The 18,943-nt window shown below is 42.6% G+C and overlaps 2 protein-coding genes across 5 annotated transcripts; one reads left to right on the top strand and one right to left on the bottom strand.

The window, feature by feature from the left end:
• Positions 1 to 279: 279 nt before the first annotated feature.
• vps35l (VPS35 endosomal protein sorting factor like) lies at positions 280 to 10,816 on the bottom strand. Of its 3 annotated transcripts, none has more exons than XM_026177161.1 (30): positions 10,752 to 10,816; positions 8,616 to 8,715; positions 8,317 to 8,499; positions 8,120 to 8,239; positions 7,898 to 7,922; positions 7,543 to 7,619; positions 7,321 to 7,449; positions 7,155 to 7,239; positions 7,022 to 7,078; positions 6,788 to 6,884; positions 6,378 to 6,425; positions 6,103 to 6,196; positions 5,582 to 5,782; positions 5,429 to 5,475; positions 5,155 to 5,266; positions 4,300 to 4,416; positions 4,154 to 4,207; positions 3,983 to 4,063; positions 3,825 to 3,887; positions 3,643 to 3,728; positions 3,469 to 3,549; positions 3,286 to 3,349; positions 3,046 to 3,144; positions 2,888 to 2,965; positions 2,540 to 2,654; positions 2,252 to 2,391; positions 1,964 to 2,129; positions 934 to 1,052; positions 552 to 701; positions 280 to 450 (listed from the first exon to the last, which is right to left on the bottom strand). In XM_026177161.1, exons 2-30 carry the CDS (start codon positions 8,616 to 8,618, stop codon positions 352 to 354), a joined length of 2,790 nt encoding a protein of 929 aa, XP_026032946.1. In that variant the 5' UTR covers positions 8,619 to 8,715; positions 10,752 to 10,816; the 3' UTR covers positions 280 to 351. The 3 variants fall into 3 exon arrangements, with proteins under 3 accessions (XP_026032946.1, XP_026032945.1, XP_026032944.1); XM_026177160.1 differs by lacking the exon at positions 10,752 to 10,816 and adding an exon at positions 10,396 to 10,600 and having other exon boundaries at positions 552 to 698; XM_026177159.1 differs by lacking the exon at positions 10,752 to 10,816 and adding an exon at positions 10,396 to 10,598.
• Positions 10,817 to 10,965: 149 nt separating this feature from the next.
• Positions 10,966 to 18,895, top strand: zdhhc16b (zDHHC palmitoyltransferase 16b). Of its 2 annotated transcripts, XM_026177163.1 has the most exons (10): positions 10,966 to 11,028; positions 12,956 to 13,266; positions 13,348 to 13,542; positions 15,937 to 16,025; positions 16,117 to 16,145; positions 16,260 to 16,393; positions 16,745 to 16,830; positions 16,919 to 17,042; positions 17,206 to 17,276; positions 17,648 to 18,895. In XM_026177163.1, exons 2-10 carry the CDS (start codon positions 12,997 to 12,999, stop codon positions 17,748 to 17,750), a joined length of 1,101 nt encoding a protein of 366 aa, XP_026032948.1. In that variant the 5' UTR covers positions 10,966 to 11,028; positions 12,956 to 12,996; the 3' UTR covers positions 17,751 to 18,895. The 2 variants fall into 2 exon arrangements, with proteins under 2 accessions (XP_026032948.1, XP_026032947.1); XM_026177162.1 differs by lacking the exon at positions 10,966 to 11,028 and having other exon boundaries at positions 12,835 to 13,266.
• The last annotated feature ends 48 nt before the right edge of the window (positions 18,896 to 18,943 follow it).

The following is an 18,943-nucleotide window of genomic DNA, read 5'->3' as shown; positions in this document are numbered from 1 at the left end:
TAAACTTGTGTCATTAACTTGGGCTGTGAGGCTGCAGCTTATCAGAGGTTTAAAGGTGGTGGTTCAGCTCCTGATAAAAGTATGTGGGGTCCTTTATCCCCTAGCAAGGCCTATTTTAGTTTGGTGGGAGGCTGTTTGTGTCATTTGCAGAATAAATCACTCAGCTGGAGGCCACCGTCTTGCAGTCTTGGACAGTCAACACACTAAAGGTGTCAAGGTGATCTGATTCAAGTACTCAGACTATATAAAAGTCTACACAAGACACAGAAAACAGGCATATAAAATTCCTTTGTTAGGTTTTATTTACACAAATTTAAATTGAGCAGTGTAACACGTCATTGAGTGTGGAGCTCAGGTGCGAGACTGCAGCGTGAGCCTCTGGACCATATCTGACAGATGAGTCATGTCCGGCTGCTGAGTCTGATGTTTGATGAACTCCAGAGTCCGAACCTGCAGCAGACAAAGATGAGAAGTCAGTGAGGCTGCATTCACAAATACAGCAGATTTAAAGTGTACAGAGTGGGCCTCGGAGCTCTGAAACATGAACTCACGGAGGTGCGGGTCTCGCAGCATCCATGTTTGTGGCTGAGGTTCCAAAGGTTGACTGCCAGCTGGCTCAGCTTGTTGTTCCTCAGATCACCGTGAGCCAGCAGGACACCAAACAGGGAGAAGGCCAGAGCGCCCTGGCGGCGTGTGCTCTGCTGCAAGAGAGTGGGAAATGCATGTCAGCGTGGTTTTCCAGTTTTTGGTTTTCATTCCCACATGTACATGAAGGCAGCATAACTTTGGTTACACAGCATCCAGATTTTGGCAAGCTTGAAATCTGGATTTTCACTAAAACCAGATTATTTTTCTTTAAAATAATTCCTTCAGCCATGGAAGCAGTTGCTTTTTGTTTTTGAATTTAGACACATCTAAGCACCGCATCCTCACCTCATCACGACCGAGTGTCTTCAGGTGGTCGAGGATCTGTCCAATCAGAGTCTCACACAGCTTGTTGATCTCTGATAGGAATTTGGGATCTCCGCCATAGAGCGTGTCATTAGAATCCACTGAGCCAGGAAACAGAATAATTAGATTAACGGGGAAAACTCCTCACTGTCTTACTACAGATGAAGACAGAATTATTACCCCCCTGTGGAATTTGCAGAACAAGGGACTTTAATTTTTTCATTTCCTTAGCATTTCTAAACATACTACTAGTATGTTTATACTATACTACTACTACATACTACTGCTTTTTATTTGTGGGGTATTTACATGTCTATCTAAAACATTGTAATATGTAATAGTAATACATTAGCTAATACATAATATTAAATAAATTATATATATATCTCTATATATAAATAAAATAAATTATATATCTATCTATCTATCTATACACACACACACACACACACACATGTATCTAATATCTAATAACCATGTTAATAAAAAATCTTAATAAGATTGAGGACGATCAGTTACGATACACAACAGTAAGTTGTAAGTTTGTGTGTTTGTGGAGATGTGCTTGGATCCAAACCGAGATAAGTCAGAAGCATGTAGCAGATGTCATTAAATGAAGATATATTATTTCTGTGGTAATACATTATTCTCTCTAAAGTCACGTATTCTGTAATAAGACTGATCCAGTGGTTCGGGAGTAGTGATCTTTTGGATTTCCAATTTCAAAATATAGCTTTCTTGGCAATAGAGAGATAAAGAAGAGCTTGAGAGATTCCTTAAAAAAAAAAAGAATGGACTGGAATCCCTCTGGAGACGTGTGAGAGACTTGTTGAAAACAGCACTGTCCTCAACTGTACATGTGACAAGAACAGGAAACGTCACAAGTAAAAGCTCAACGCGTGAAACTCTTAACTTTTAGGGCTTACAGAAATTAGCCTGGGGAAAATCTGTAAAAGTCTGTCTTTGTTAGAGCTCTCTGATGTAAATTCAGTGTTTACGTGTGTGCCGTTACCTTTGGGGATAGAGTACAGATAGGTTTCCTGGCTCATGGCTGCCAGCAGGGGCAGAGCACTGATGTAAACCCGCACCTTTGCATCGCTGTTGTCTTCCCAGGTATAATCCTGGACCATGTTGAGCAGACCCCGGACTAAGTAGAGCACCCCATGCTCTGGATGGTCCTGTTAAAAGACAACAACAACAAAAATCAAAACATTTGTCAAGCTGAACTGAGACAAAAATGGGCGATTACAGGTGTGGTCCGTCTCCTGTAAACCCACCTCTGAACCGTAATGAACCTTACCGGGATAACCAGCAGCGTTGCCAAGAAGCTGTTGATAAAGTCCACGAGGAAGCTTTCAGAAGAGCGAAGTTTTCCCTCCACGCTGATGGAGCGAGGAACCTCCGGAAGAATGCTTACGGCTGCCTTTAGGAAAGCATCGGCTGGAAGAAGGAAGGTGGAGAACGAGTCAGAAAAGGCGTGGGAAGGACAAGAGAAACAGAAATGATCGCAATACAGTAAAAACATTAGGGACACAAGTTTTGATCAACTAAATCTTAAACTTAAATCTCGAATGAGACAGCTACTTACCCTGGGACAGACACTGATTGGCCAAAGCAACCTGACCGGACAACAGGTAGAGGCTGAGTCGACTGAAGATGCTGCTGAGAGACGGGATGGTGATGAAACTGTAGGCGGCACATGCCTAAAAGAGAGAGGGAGAGGAAAATTCCATGCAATGTTATTTCTGTAAGACAGGCCTATAAAAAAAGCTTGCTAGCATTAGGTGATAAATTAGCATTAGCCAAAATGCTAATGTTGACTGTCTTTTATATACAGTCTGTGGTTTTTTGACTTTTCCTTTGGCATTGCTAAAAAGTCATCCAAGAGGAACGTACGGTGATGTGAAATGATTAGAGACTGCATGTGTGGACTCACTCTGACGAAAGCAGCGGTCTTGCGGGAGTGATTCCCTCTCATCACCCTCCTGGTCTCCATGGCCAGCTGGTTCACTGTCTGTAAACGACAAGGTTACATGAAGGAGATGGCGTTGTGACTTCTGTCACTTAATGCTGAAATGCCAAACACAGGCTTACATGAATGAGTTGCACCAGGACAGGCTCCAGGTTACAGAAGGTGGCTCTAGCCTCCACACAGAAACTCAACTGCTGCTCAAAGTCACGACCAAAGGAAACCTGAAGTGCAGAGAAAAAAAAAAATGTAACCCCAAAATTGAAACAAAAACAACAGATGCAGATCAAAACAATGCAATACAAGAGGCCGAAACAGCAGTTGTGATTGTTGTTGACATAATATAATAGATGTGATAATCTCACCATGCGGATGAAGCCGATGATCAGCAGAGCCAAAGATCTTTTCTCATCTTCGAGAGTAAGAGCACTTCAAGACAAAGAGAAAAATAAATGCGCTACCGCACGAACACAGCTGAAACGACGACTTTAAGTCACAGATATGAAAGTAGCATACGTCTGTATAACACACACAAACGAATACCCTACTTGACAGAGTCGTGCATGGTCTTGCAGATGTGCAGCATGGCGTTGAGGATCACCGGGTCTCTGGTGAGCTCCACCTGGTGTCTAAAGGCCAGAGAACAGAGTAGAACATCAATACGAAACATCAACGTTTCTGCCACAACTCTCAATAATCTCATGACTTTAACGAACTCTTACTTGATGAAGACCTCCATGATGGATTTGCAGACCTCCACCCTCACGCTGTCCTTCTGGAACATGTCCAGGAACGGCAGGAATCGCTCCTGAAGAACCGAAAAGAGCAAAAACTGAAAATGTAGCTCGACTTATGGCACTGGAATCACAGTTTCATCGTTGCAGCTCAAGCTGTAGAAGCTCACCATGGAGAAGAGGACAGAGAAATCGTGGAAGTAGGTGAGGATCTTCCTGATCACCGACTGCAGCTACACGCAGAACAGACACGAGACAGTTAGTACAGAGCAGAAGGAAAGAGGAGGATGGAGAGTAGCAGAGATTCAGGGAAGCATCGTGCACCAACCTGAGGGTAGGCGTCCTCGAATGCTCGGTCAGGGGTCATGTGTTTGATGATGTCAGCCAAAATCGTGTTGACCTCCCGTTTCTGACAGTCACGCAGAGAGAGGATTAAGAAAGGTAGTGCATTTCCAAAACATAAATAAATAAAATTTGTGTTTGACTGCTTTCTACTCACTGTAAAGTGTCTGCAGGTAAACTCCACCCAGATTTCAGCACAGTTGATGTAGTCCTGCAAACCAAAATGAGATTTTCAGTAACAATCTGGAACATTCTGGCAGGAATAACGGGACCTTTTGAAAACTACTGTCAGCGGTTCAGAACCTGAGGACTGCGGACTTTGGTGATGACTTTCCAGGCTTCATTCAGGATCGTCAGCCTCTCGGATTCTGGAGGATCGGCAGACGCCAGGCTGCGACCCAGAGAGCCAAACAACAGATGCTGAAAAGGAGACAAAATTCATTCCAAAAAGATTTAGACAATGACCTGAACATCTGCCTCTATCCTTTATATATTTTAATGACTTTATTACCCAATGAGATTGATTTTTCATACTCGTTGTGAATTATGTGAAGGTGTAATGACTACTTTTTCTTCAGCTTTTATAAACCTTCCCATTAAATTATTGGCAGTAAAGAATTTTCACCAGTTGATTGTGTTGACTATAATCCTGGAGGAGCTGTAGAGGAAACAGAGAGGTTTCAGATCTGGCCATCATCATGGGAAAGGAGTGGAGAGAATTTGTCATCAGTGTTGCTGTTTGAATCCAGCTGGAATCAACACACTGTCTGGATTCCTCCATTAGCTGATGCAGAGGCCATGTAACTGTGGCTGTAGACCTTCTGCATCACTTCCTGCACATACAGCTGAGCACATCAGTTTCATTTCCACTGACCTCATACCAACAATACCTGCATTCATTTTAGCTTTGAGCTCCTTATTGTGTCCATATTTAGACTTTAATTCACTGAGCTCTGACATGATTTTTGTGGTGTAATTGTTTTCCCTTTCCAAGCTGTTTTGCTCTGGGATATTTTAAATTGTGTTACTGCCAAGTTGTTTTTCATAAGTATTTTTTATCTTGTACTTATTTCCCCACATCCAATAAACAGAAGATGACTTCTTTGTTTTTAACCAAGGTAAGAAAAAAGATGCAGTGAACATGAAACGTTCTCTGACCTTTGGGAAGCCGGCCTCGTCGCAGTCTTTGATCATACCGATGAAGTCTGTGGCTCTAGCTGCAACAAACTCTGGCCTGAACGCCCTCATTACTGAATTCAAAAGCAAAGCACTGTGGGAAAGCAAAGATGAATTAGTGCTGTGCCATACATTCTGTGACAACTTTAGCTAAACCCATGCTAATAACGGTCATTTCTATGAAATAAAAGGATCGTGACACTTCCAGGTAAATCACATGACAAGAAACAGCTACTAATAATTTTAAAGCACTCACTTGTTTCCCAGTTTTTTGCATCTCTCCATCATCTCTGTTAGCAGAGACTGAAACAGAAACACAAGCAGCATTAAAAGCAGAAACATCACTGAGGTTGTGCCCCTGCGACGCTCTCACCGAGCTCCACTTTTTCAATAAAGTCTAAGTAAATACCTCTGGAGCTCTGTACGCGATACACTGCAGGATCCAGCTGATGGCAGGTGAGTAGAGTGTCAGGTACTCGGGCATCTCCACCCTCTGCAGCACCAGCTGGGCCCGGACGTTCTCGCTGCTGATCTGTCGAAAAGTACCGAGCAGGTCGAAGAAGTTGCGGTTCAGGCTGTCTTTCAGGTGGGGGGCCACCTCCATGCCCACCTGGAAAGAAGGATATAGGTGTCAAACAAACAAAACCTACAAAGCTGGTAAACAGCGCAAGTCAAAAATAGCATTGTTCATGCATTTGCAGCATTTTTTTATGGCAACTGATCTGGACAGGAGGAGTTGCAATATGCTCACTCAGAAAAAAGAGGCATCAACGACAAACGACAGGAGACAGAAATAAGTCATAACATGAAGGAGAGAAGCTGGGGTCACAGTGGGTTGCAGATGTAGCAACAACAGCCTAAATAGGACACCCCAGAAACACAATCAGCAAGGTAGGGAAATTAAGGAAAGACGAGCAGAGTCCATCTCACCCTGCAGAGGTAAGCTCTGGCATATGCAGCCACCAGAGGGTCTCCAATCCCTCTGACCATGGCACTCAACCGAGGAAGGGTCTCCTGAATGCCGCTGCGGACAGTGGCAGGACAGATGGTGTTTTCTTTATGTCAAACGATTTTATTCCAGTTTACAAACATGGTTGATGCATCACAGCTATTAAAATGACATTTTCCAAATATTATTGCTAAATCTTTACGTTTTCTAAAGAAAAATCCTTGTGGAAACCAGCTGATAAACTGTGAGGACTCACGATTTGTTGAGGAACCGGTTGCACTTGAGAATGGCAGCTTCAACATAGCTGTATCACGAGGTTAAAGAACCAAATTTACATACAAATTACTTACAAACATACATAGCTGAGCCACTTTGCATTTAATCGTTATTATTAATATCTGGTTCTCTTTCAAAGTTTGTGTTTTTGGCCTGTCTCCCTCCCCACACCTCTAACCGGTCACAGCAGATGGGTGCTCCTCCCTGAGTCTGGTTCTGCTGGAGGTTACTTCCTGCTAAAAGAGAGGTGAGGTGACTGTTGTTGAGATTTGGTGCTATGTAAATAAAACTGAATTGAACTTGATTTTAAAACCAGGTCTGCGAGTGAATGAAACTCCAGCCAAAAGCAGACTATGAACAGAAATCCTGAGTGAGGGTGTTGAAGGATACAGTCTGGGAAGGAGCTCTCTGATGGAGGCGATCTTGTAGAACCAGTTGAGGCACGTCTCCTTTGCGGTGTCATTCACATCTTCAACTGTGAAATTATCTGAGGTGGCAAACAAAAGTCAAATGTGAATTAACAAAAACTAAATCAATCCAACATGACTTCAGAAGGTGCAAGGATCGTCTAAATGCTCTGAAGAATTTAAAGCTTTAAGTTGATTGTCAGCATTTCCACTTTACCTGGTAAAGGCCGTGGGTCTGAACACATGGTCCAGATCCTGTCGTACACCAGCCGACCTGCAAACAACAAGGACCCGAGTCACAAAACTTGCACATTGTTCAGGTTCAACTGTGGAAAAAAATCTTTACTGACCAAATGTGTCAAGGATATCAGTGATGAGAACAAATTTGCTGGGGTAGAACTGGATCACCGAATTGTCGGACAGAAGCTTGGAGCACTGCAGCACAGATCACAGATCAGGGGTGATATTTATTAAGGCGACACCAGTTAAAATGAGCACCAATTAAATAAACATTACCTGGATGACAATCTTCAGGGCTTTGACCTTCTGGTCAGAGGACCAGGCCTCCTTTAGGGACTGGTTCAGCTCCTCGATGCGGTTGGCGTAATCCTGTTGCGAGAGGTTCAGCAGCTCTCTCTGGGAGCCCTGCACACACACACAGGCAAGAAGATCCAATAACATCCCCCATCGTATTTCTTGAAAGAATAATGCAAGGCCAGCCAACAGTGGGACGCCTACCTCCTCTAGATCATCCAGCTCCTCCAGACGAGTGCGAACCTTCTCTGAAACAGCCGATCCTTGACTGGTGGCTTTTCCTAGTGAAAACAGGAAGTGATGTATAAGTTGTGAAGTTAAAGACCAAATAACAACTTAATAAGTGATGCTGACATTCTTTTTGTTTGCCCATTTTGTTTTTGCTGCCATTTATGGTTATGATAAACAGAAAAAAGCAATTTGAAAGGATTTAGGTAGTAAAATGAATATATTCTGATGCTGTCACAGGATTTATCGATACGACAGATAACTATAGACATTGAAAGCATTCAGAAATTTTCTGAAATCATTATATGTGATAGAAACAGGTTGCTCTTACCTCTGTCAGAGCCTATGAACAGATTCTATGGAGAAAAAACAAATTATAATTAAATTTTAGAACATCAAAAAAGTGCTAAACTCTCTTGAATATTTTGTTAATTGGTGAAGCCATCAGGTTCATTTCCACTATGTTTTCAAGCAGCATTAAATTATGAGACAGCAGGCCCTTGGGTAAGAGGTAAGCATAACAACAGCCTTGCTGCTACGATAGAGGACTCACTATGGAGAGTTTTTCGGTGGTGGTGAACCTGGCCAGGATTTCCCCTCGCTTCAGTGACCAAGGTTCAAAATCTGGTCCCACTGCCTCTTCTTCCTTCTCTCTCTTCCTCCTCCCCAGGTCCTGAAAGCACATCTTTATTTAGTGTCACTTTCAAATGAGCACATGCTTCAGGATTTACATTTGTCCAAGTCACTGACTCCTGTGGAGCTGCTGTGGGACATGGGTGGCGTCTCGCTGGCCGAGGCCGCGGCAAACATGGACAGGGGGTCGGTCCCGTCCAGCATGGAGCTCAGAGGGTCTGGTGGTGCTGAGGAAGAGGAGGATGAAGAGGAAGAGGTGCTGCCTTTGCGGGTCCCACGGCGGGTCTTTGTATCGGTCACCTGGACGGATTGAGAGAGGGTCAAACCTGTCACAGGCCCATTAAAAAAACCACAACAATGTTTCTGCATGTTTTCAGTGAATTAAAGCGAATAGAGATGCAGCTCAACACTGATACCATGATGGGTTTGAGTGGGTGGTAGTCTCCAAAATCGACAAGAGCGGCCTCAAGACGACACCTCTGCAGCTCTGTGTCATAGTTGCGGCCATGCGAACGCCTGGTTGCAAAAGAGATAAGACAGCTTTTTGGTCCTGCTATCGTTGATAAAGCACTGACGAACATGACCCAGTCACACAAACAAAGCTAAACTAATTATGGCACAACTCTGTGAAAGAAAGGCATAGAATGTGTGAAATTACAAAGAAATGTCTGATTTCATCGTCTGTGGTTCATAATTAAAAGTCTAAAAGAATCTGGAGAAATAAACGTACAGGAAAGTGAATGGCTGCTACATTTCTGAGAAATATGTTGGATATCTACACTGATAAGGACTGTGTAATGGGTAAGGAGTGAAAGGATGGTACGTTATCAACCTACAGATGGCTAAAAGCTTCAAAACACACAAAATTTGATTGCACTAACTCAAAACTGTACTCAGTAGTTTGTATAGCCCCCACATGCTTGTAGGTATGTCGAACAATGTTGGGGAATGCTCCTGATGAGATGATGGATAGTGTCCAGGGGGATCTCCTCCGAGATCTGGACCAGGGCATCACTGAGCTCCTGGACAGTCTGAGGTGCAACCTGACAGAGGCAGTTGGACCAAAACAAAGTCCAAGAGGTGTTCTACTAAATTTAAGTCAGGCAAGTGTGGAAGCCAGACATCGGTATCATCCTCAAGGAACTGCCTGCATACTCTCAACACATGAGGCTGGGCATTGTTGTGCACCAGGAGAAATCTGGGACCCACTGCACCAATGTAGGGCTCAAAGGTTTCATCTTGATACCTGATGGCAGTCAGGGTGTCACTGCCTGTAGAGTTAGAGTGCACGTCCATCCATGTATATGTCTCCCAAAAGCATTACTGAGCCACCACCCACCATACCACTCACAGTGAACAACATTACAGGCAGCATCATGTTCTCGATAACTTCTACAGACTCTTTCATGCCTGTCACATGTGCTCAGGGTGAACCTGCTCTCATCTGTGAAAAGCACAGGGTGCCAGTGGACCTGCCAGGTCTGGTACTCAATGGGAAATGCCAGTGTAAATGCCACAGTGCTGTGCAGTGCAGTGAGTACAGGGCCCACTAGACCATGCTGGACAATCAAGCCAGCTTCATGCAGTTTGTTTCTGATTGTTTGATCAGAGACATTGACACCAGGGTCCTGCTGGAGCTCTGACAGTTCTCATCCTGCTCCTCACAAAAGAGCAGATAGTGATCCTGCTGATTGGTTAAGGACCTTCTCCGATCCTGTGTCCTGAAATCCCCTCCATGCTCTTGAGACTGTGCTAGAAGACATACAAAAACTTGTGGCAGTGGCACCTATTAATATGCCATCTTGGAGGAGTTTGACTACCTGTACAATCTCTGTAGGGTCCAGGTATCTGCGGCCAGCAGTGACAATGACCCAAGGCAAATGCAGAACTAGTGAAAAATCGTCAGAAAAGACGAGGAGGGAAAATGTCGTTATAAGCCAAATCTACACCGTAACCGAAGAAGGCGTCTGATTCAAAGTCACAGTCATAATAATACCATAAAAAGCTTCTTCGTCTTTAATGTTATGTTGCAAGCCTGAAAAAAGTTGACATTTAGTTTACGACGCTAACTGAACATTAAACGCACGACAATCGTATCTACGCTACATGCGTGTGCTCAGGCGTGGCTCAGTGTTTAAATACTAAAGATTTAAGTTGTTAATAAACCGTTTGTAAAATAAGAAGACAACATCTTACCACTGCACTGCAGCCATTTTTCTGCATCATATGACACCTCAGGCCTCAGCTCGGAAGTTAATTTAATTTGGGTGGTTTTTTTCCACAGTCGAGGGGTTAGTTAAATATCTATCGCCGCCACACTTAATGGATACCGCTGTGAATATGTATTTAAGTTTCATTTATAATTTTTTACGAAGACAGCGTGATTTAAGAGGCATTTTAATGAACTATCGCAAAATACAACTTCATTTCCCAGGATATATTGCGAGCTTTCGACGCACTTTCGCCACAGAAGAGAACAAATAGACAGGAGGCGCCACTTTGGAACAATATACCGGGTAGCGACTTTTTATGTTTAACGCTACTGATTTTACCATAATTCTGACTGTTGCTGTCAACTCCTGGCACACTTTTCCTTACAAATATTTTCCAGATATTTCGCTAGCACTCCAGTCTAGAAGCCAGAACAGAACAAGCTGCCAGCTTTGCTGCTGTCAAGCAACTCATCTCGTCAATACACGATCTTCTTCGTGAGTCTCGCCGCTTACAGTCTGATTGCTGCAGTTAGGGGAGTAGCTGCAGGTTCCAGTTCAGCCGAACCATGACCTGACCGTGGTGCTGCAGGTCTGTCTGCCCAGTTCTCCTGACCAGGTACAGTCTAGCGATGTTAAGTTTGGCTCGGGGCGGCAAATAGTTTCTATTAAAACAAACACGTAAAGGCTGGCGTTTGGAAGCGGCTACAGTTAGCTAGCAGCTAGCCAGCTAGCGTTAAAGTGTGACATGTCTGACTGTTTGGATATAATGGACACGAGTCAAACTGGTTGTAGTCCTGTGGCCATTAGTAATACTGTTTTGTCTTTTATATGTAGACTTCATCAGTCATAACCAGTCACTGTGAGAAACATGTTTTGTTGTTGTTGTTGTTGTTGTTTTTTTAAAAAAATATAATAACATTAAAACCAATAGCAGAACTGTGATTTGATAAACTTTGAACTGTGGTGGGGTCTGAGCACAATGTATGGCTTACATGTCAAAGTGATGACCAAGTGGAGACCTCTTGTGTTCATTTGACTCAGCCGGACCTTCCTGTGAAACATCCATCAGTTTCCATTCATCCAGCAGCGCAGTGTAGACGCCGGTTTGATGATTTTTATAATATGATAGCACGAAAGTGTTCTTGTGATCTCACTTCATGTCAAGCTGAAGGTGGCAAAGAGTCAGACTCTGATTCACAGTCTCCATTAGTTTTATAACTTGAAGCTGAAGAAGTGAAATAAAAACCTTTCATCCAGCAGCATGATCAATAATGCGCAAACCACATCACAGTCACTAAAGCTGCTATCAAAGGGACTGAAGACAGGGCTATACTTAAGATTATCTCCGTGTCTGTGTTTAATTAATCAGTTTCAGAAATAGTGAATGATATTCTTTGAACATTTCCAATATCCAGAATCCAAAAACATGAAAAAGCAAGCTGCTGACTACAAGTGAAAAATATCAGACAATCCCCCCTCCTCCTCTCTGACTCACAGAAGACAGTGCAGAGGAAGAGGACAAAGTAAAGCTTATTATAGTGAGACTGTGAGGTAGTGACCTTATTCTATCTAAGTCCAGATTTAGGGCAGCAGGTTGCCATAGAGACTGCTTCTTCTCCCATGAATCCCCCATCTGTGTGGCACGATCTCCTTCTGTCTGTCAGATACAACCATGCACGTTAATATTATGCCCTTCAAACACCCTTCAGACGCCCACCAGCCTTCCTGTGCAGTGGTGAGACTCGTTCAACTTGTCACACAACCAGAAATCGTGTTCGCTCTCTTTATTGCTGAAGTAAAGGAAGTAAAGGCCCTCTCAACAAGAATTTGTCTAATGTTTCTGTATGTTACATGTAGTCCCTGACTTATGCGATTATGTTAAACTTGACAGATCTGTACATGTCACCTGTTGCTGGATGTCCCGTCTTATTTTCATCTTCTTTTAAATGTAAATAATGAGAGATGCGCTCTCATTATTAATGCCATCCTGTTTTGGAGAACCTGAACAAGTCTTATCTGTGTAACCAATACTCACTTTCATGACCCGATGCTCCAGGATCAGGTGGCCACTTTATTTTCCTTAAGACGTCCGTTTGCGTTTCCCTCTTATAAGGTTACCAATCTGCATCTCCCCTGAGAGTCCCCAATAGGTTTTTGGCCTGCAGATGAAGATTTGCCTTCAATTATTAAGAGGAGAAGTTTATTTGTAGGGGCTGATGGGCGTAACTCCTTACCTGATAGCCCTTGTCCTTGTGTGCTTTGATGGGCATATGTCACACAGGAGATGCTGTTACTGTACTTGAGTAACTTCAGTGTTTTCTAGGGAAAGGGAACACTTTCTGGGAAAGGGATCCCTTGTCCTCTATAAAGCTCACTAGTCTTCCTGTTGCCTGCCTTCTCAGATACACTGGGAGCTCTCAACAAGCACTCGGTGACGATGGAAAGCTCCGCATCTGTCAGGCTGCGTTACGAGGAGCTGCTGTTTTATGCGGCCTGTGTTTCTAACTGCTGGTCTGTGTGTCTGTGTGTCTGCGTGTGTTTAGAAGGCAGAGTGTGTAGGAGAGGAGGCAGTGGCGGTGGTGGCATGCGTGTGAGCAGCAGCTGGAGGTGGCAGCTCTCCCGAGCCATGCGACTGGCGCTGCGCTGGTGCTGGCTGTGCCGCACGCAGAGGGGGGGCCAAGGCGGGGGTACCAAAGCGGGGATCGGCGGCAGGTTGTCAGAGGTGTGGCGTTACAGCAAGCTCCTGCTCAAGTCGCTGTACTTCAACAGCCTCACCAACTCAGACACTCTGCTGGACTGTGCTTTTGAACCCGTTTATTGGATTGTGGACAATGTGACCCACTGGTTTGGAGTGGTAAGCTCACTTCCCTCCTCTCTTGATTCCCACGCCTGCTGCTGCTTTCCTTAATCATTTTTCCTTCTCTTACCCTCCCAGGTGTTTGTCTGTCTTGTCGTCTTGCTGACATCCTCAGTTGTGGTCATTGTCTACCTGTTTGTCCTTCCCATGATCGTCAGCACTTACCCTGCACACTGGATTGTGTGGCACCTCTGTTGTGGCCACTGGCTTCTCATTATGTTGGTGTTCCATTATTACAAAGCGACCACCACCTCTCCAGGACACCCACCAAAGGTAGGAGTCACACTCCTCAGAGGCTGACATAGTGACTTATTCTGCTGATTCTGATTTTTACATTTTTTTAAGTACAAATGTGAATACTTTTTAACATTTAAAACATTTCTTTTTTGGTTTATGCGTTGGTTTGTAGGTATTTTTTGAGATAGGGTGATTATATTTCAAAGACTGTAATTGAATTACTTTTTGAATATTAACAAATCATAAAATCATAAAGTAAAAATCTACATACAAAAGTATTTCTGATTTCTTAGGGTTTTTTTTTTTTTGCATATTTGTCACACTTACATGTTTATATGTTACATAACCCAAGAAAATGAATTTTTTTTTAATGATTTTATTTAATTAGGCAGAAGTTATCCAAACTTACCTGCCCCTGTGTGGAAAGGTAGTTGCCTCGTAAACCTAATAACTGGTTGTGCCGCCCTTTGTAGCAAGAATTGCAGTCAAGCATTTGTGATAATTGGCTATGTGGCTTTCTAATGGCTGTGGAGGAATTCTTTTGATTCAGTCACACTGGACAGGTTTTGAGCACGAACGGTCGGTTTAAGGTCATGCTAAGGTCATGCTAAAGCGTCTCGATTGGATTGAAGTCCAAACTTTAACTTGGCCGCTCCAAAACCTTCAGTTTGTCTTTTTGAGCCTTTCGAAGGTTGACTTGCTGGTGTGTTTACCATTGTTCTGCTGCATACCCATGTGTTCTTGAGCTTCAGGCCATTAACTGATGGTTAGAAATTCTGTGTTAGTTTTACGTCAGATGTAACCTTTTGTCTCATCAGAGTATTTGCCCAAAAGACTTGGGGATCATTAAGATGTTTTTTGGCAAATATGAGACTGGCCTTTGTGTTCTTTTTGATCAGCAGTGGTTTTCTCCTTGGATCTCTCCCGTGGAGGCCATTTTTGCCCAATCTCTTTCTTATTGTTGTATCATGAAGTCTGACTTTAACCCTTTAAAGCTGGTCAGAGCGGGCACGCTCTGTTTTGCGTAGCTATTTTTAAATCCCGGTAGAACTGCAACCAGGTAAGCTCGCGCAATAATTTTTTTTGCACATGAAACCAGAGGAGTTGTACTTACATCTTATGCCATCAGCTTGTCCTAGGTCACAGTTTCCTTCCACATATAGCTTTGCAAAAATGGCATAAAAACCACTTGCAGCAATAAAAACACAATATTCCAGAAACACGCTTTACCGATCCGATCAGCTGTTCGTAACACTTCCTATGTTAGAATAGATCATCAGTGCAAACTATCGCACGTCCGCCATTACCTGCCCGAAACCGGAAGTGACGTCATTTTCTCGGAAATGTAGTTTTTCACCTTCAGGGCCCCATCAGCCTATACTGGTGTTTTAAAAGTTATGTTTGACTTTATGACTTTCTGTGTCGTTTCTGGGATGCTTAGAAGTCATATTGCACTGCTGGAAATAGTTTATTTTGATGCATATGCTGTTTTTTTGCAAATTTGCATTATAATATTTATTTTCGTTTTTCCTGTAGTAAATAAAAATTGGTGTATTTCAAAAATAAAACTATGAAGACACTCAAAATAAATTTCCTGTGGTGGGAAACTATTTTGTGCAACTTTTTTGTATTTACAGTTTTGAGGGATAAACCTCTTAAGTTTCTCTAACTAGAAATATATGTTAAAAAAACCAAAACGATTTTCAATTTTTTTTGTAGTTTATTGCACTTTTTTGTAATTTATGTAATTACTATGCACTTAATGCAGACATATTATTAAAATTTGGGCTATAATGGTTGTATTGATGTATAGCAACTTGAAACGCTCCCAAAAATGGCTCCACAACATGTAAAAATATAATATAAGCTCTGGCGGACTTGGTTCTATGGTAGGTCTTAAAGGGTTAACCGAGACAAGTTGAAGTCTGCTTTAGATGTTGTTCTGATTCTTTTGTGACCTCCTGGATGAGCCGTTGCTGCACTCTTGGAGTGACCTTTTTTTTTTCCTTAATGAATGAAATCTTGACTTTAAATACAGCGTTTTGTATTTACTCAGGTTACCTTTGTCTAATATTAAAATTAGTTTCATCTGAAATATTCAAATAGTCAAAAAATGTAGAAATCAGAAAAGGCAAAAACCTTTTCACAAAACATAACATTGTAACAAAAGACATCAAACCTGTGAAATAATTTACTAAGGTCATAAATCAAGTGAGAAGTAGGTAAAGTGTTTTTTTTATAAACACTTATACAATTGGACTTTTTAAAAGCAGAGGAACTGCCCCTGATGGTCGTTAGAAAGAATGCAGGTTTATGTGTCACTTCTCAGACCCAGCGGTCCATCATTCCATCTTTTATGTACAGGCTGTGGTATTTTCTGAAGATGACAGAAGAGCTTTTGTCAAGCTGCATTTTTTTTTTCTATTTTAGGACAAAAGTCCCTTCCCTTTTGTGTCCATCTGTAAGAAATGCATCACTCCCAAACCACCGAGGACACACCACTGCAGCATCTGCAACGTGTAAGTTCTTCACGTAGTTCCAATGTGGAGAGTTGGCGTGTTTTATATGTTTGTTTTCTTTTATCATATTAAAATGTTTGCTATATTGCAGGTGTGTTTTGAAGATGGACCACCACTGTCGTATCCTTTGAGCGAGGAAAAACTCATGAAAATGACTTTTATTCTGTTCACTTTTTGTTTTGGTGTCTCCTGGTGTTCCCGCTTGTTACACGTATTGAACTGAGCTCTTTCCAGCCTGGTTGAATAACTGCGTGGGACATTTCAACCATCGCTACTTCTTCTCCTTCTGCGTCTACATGACCATGGGCTGTATCTACTGCAGCATCAGCAGCAGGAACTTGTTTCTGGATGCCTACGACGCTGTAGAGGTAAGGCTCGATAAGGAAAGATTCAACCATCTATATGTTTGGGTGGCGTTTTCGTCATAGCAGCTGCATCTCATTGTTCCAGTTCAACTGAGATCCATTCTGACACGACATATTCCTTTAAGCAGGTTTTTCTAGGTATTATTAACACTACCCCTCTGCACAGTTTGGGTGAGGAGCTATGAGGAAATAATTTGCATCTGTCAGTAAAGCATGATTTGCAAAATTACTCTGATTAAAGACTGTGCCAGCTGGTAAACAAAACTGTAGGCTTTGGATAGTAACGTTAAAGGAGCAGTTCAGCACAAAATACAAACTTTGGACACTACTAACTGTCCTTCCTGTCCACCTCAGACCTACTATCAGACCCCTCCTCCGGACTACAGTTTTAGAGAAACCACTGCTCATAAGAGCATCATCTTCCTCTGGGTGCTGACCAGGTGTGAGACACTTTACCTTTTCAAAAAGTCCATAATGCCACTTGTATAGTGCAAATTGTAATATGCCCCTTCTCCCTCTTCCCTGCAGCTCTGTGGCAGTCGCTCTGGGTGGACTCACCCTGTGGCACGCCATGCTTATCAGCAGAGGAGAAACCAGCATAGAGCGGCACATCAACCGCAAAGAAGCCAGAAGATTAAAGGAGAAAGGAAAGGTACGTGCACTCCTGTGCAGAGTCAGTTGCTATATATGAGCAAAAGTTTAGTCTTTTATTGGACAAACCAGTTAAAGTTCACCAGACATGAATCCTGCATAGGAACAAAATTCAAACTCATCGAGGGTCTCTGAAAATCCTGTTTTCTTCTTTTCCTAATCAGGTGTTCCGAAATCCATATCATCGCGGTAAAATGAACAACTTGAAGCTACTGTTTGGTGTGCAGAAGAGGAGGTGAGCTCCGTCACTGCTTCAGCTTTTGTGCAATATGTGCAAGTATTCCATCTAGAGAGAGGTTCTTATTAGTCATAGCTGGGATCATGTGCTCAATACAAACTATTATTCCACCTGTTTTTCTAACTGCATAAAGGAAAAGAATAGGAAAATATTTTTATATTAAATTGACACATTTGATGGTTTTCATGCAAAGCCAGCTGCCAGGTTTCTTTCAGTGTTGTGCTTACTGAAAAGCAGGGACACAAATTACCACTGTTGTATGTATGATTTTTGAAATGATCAGTTGTGTCCCCTTTAAAAGATCACAGCTTTGTCATCCTTCATTGTTTTCAGTCACATTTCATCCCATCTGTTCTTCTGTTCCTCAGTCACTGGCTCACACGGGTCCTCTTACCCTCCAGCCATCTTCCCTGCGGAGACGGCATCGTGTGGGACTGCACCTTCGCCAGGAGAGACCCCATGGCCATCTGACTTTCAGCTTTTTAATGTCGTACCATATTTAAAAAAACAAAAACCTTCAAACCTGCATTTATAACCAGCAAAGAAGAAAAGACTGGTTACACAGATCAGCAGCCTTTTGCTGTGTCTGTATCAGCACTGATAAAAGTGGAGAAACACAGGAGTGTCTCAACTTCTTAGATCCAACTGTCACTTTTCCAGCATTGTACAGTGAGACTAAGCTGTGACTGCAGAGCTGTCGTCGACTGATCTGATTCATGGATGCTGCTGGTCAGCATCTCAGTAACGCCTCGTTCACACAACTTTTATTGAAGAGGTGATGAAATGTTGTGGGATTCTGTTACATGGTGTGGTTTGGCACCATCACAGGAGCCGAAGTTAAAGCTTGTTAATGGTGCTATGTGTTGCATACAGTACAGCACGTTAAAAAACCTATTTTATCGTTATTAAGTGAAGACCTGAAAGTCATGTCGGCAGACCGTTTACAGCAGACTCTTCTTCTCAGTTCATGCTGTAAAACAGACTTGCACATTTCCCCTCAATCTGACTTTAGCTTGTAAAAGAGAGCGTTCCACCTTTATGTGCTTTTTATAAATTAGTGATAAAAGTGCAAAACACGGCACCATTAGCAGCTGAGACTGTATCAATCTCCAGCTCTGTTTAAGGATCGGCGTCTTCAAAATAACAGAAGATAGCTGTGGGAGGCAAATCGTGAAAACATTATTTAAGAAGTGTTGTGTTAGTATGTAAATAATTGTTATTTGTAAGTTGTTTTTAATACCAACTACTCTACATGTGTTTCAAAAACCATCCCCTGGCTTTACTGGGAGCCACTGACCTGAACTCATTTCTTGGTGCCAAAGACGAGTGAAAAACCAACTACACAGCTCTTGATTTCAGAGAACTTTAAACACAGATGTGGTTGTGTGCCTTGTTTGGTTATTCAGCCTTGAAATATGTGACTCAGACACTGAAATATTATTCTGTCATTTAATCTTTTTTTCCTCCCCTAAAGCCACATTTTCATATCGGCAACCTCATGATGGTTTTGGAGGCTCTGCAGTTGCCATAGAAACAGACATCCAGCTGTGATAGTGTTGGAGCTGTGCTCTGATTTCATTTATCTCGCCGCCTTAAAATAAAACAAGGTTTTGATATTTCTGGGTTGACGTGTTTCCGTTTTGAGGTGACGATATTCAGACAGA

Source organism: Astatotilapia calliptera, chromosome 8 (genome assembly GCF_900246225.1).
Source record: "Astatotilapia calliptera chromosome 8, fAstCal1.2, whole genome shotgun sequence".
NCBI lineage: Eukaryota > Metazoa > Chordata > Actinopteri > Cichliformes > Cichlidae > Astatotilapia > Astatotilapia calliptera.
This window is presented reverse-complemented; position numbering and strand designations above follow the sequence as displayed.

Coding starts and splice junctions, on each gene's coding strand:
- vps35l (XM_026177159.1), bottom strand. Junction 8,500..8,615: donor ACCCACTCAAACCCATCATG/GTATCAGTGTTG, acceptor CAATCCGTCCAG/GTGACCGATACAAAGACCCG. Junction 2,130..2,251: donor CAACGCTGCTGGTTATCCCG/GTAAGGTTCATT, acceptor GTCTTTTAACAG/GACCATCCAGAGCATGGGGT.
- zdhhc16b (XM_026177162.1), top strand. CDS start 12,850: ATGGAAAGCTCCGCATCTGTCAGGCTGCGTTACGAGGAGCTGCTGTTT. Junction 13,543..15,936: donor CTCCAGGACACCCACCAAAG/GTAGGAGTCACA, acceptor TTTCTATTTTAG/GACAAAAGTCCCTTCCCTTT. Junction 16,026..16,116: donor CACTGCAGCATCTGCAACGT/GTAAGTTCTTCA, acceptor GCTATATTGCAG/GTGTGTTTTGAAGATGGACC.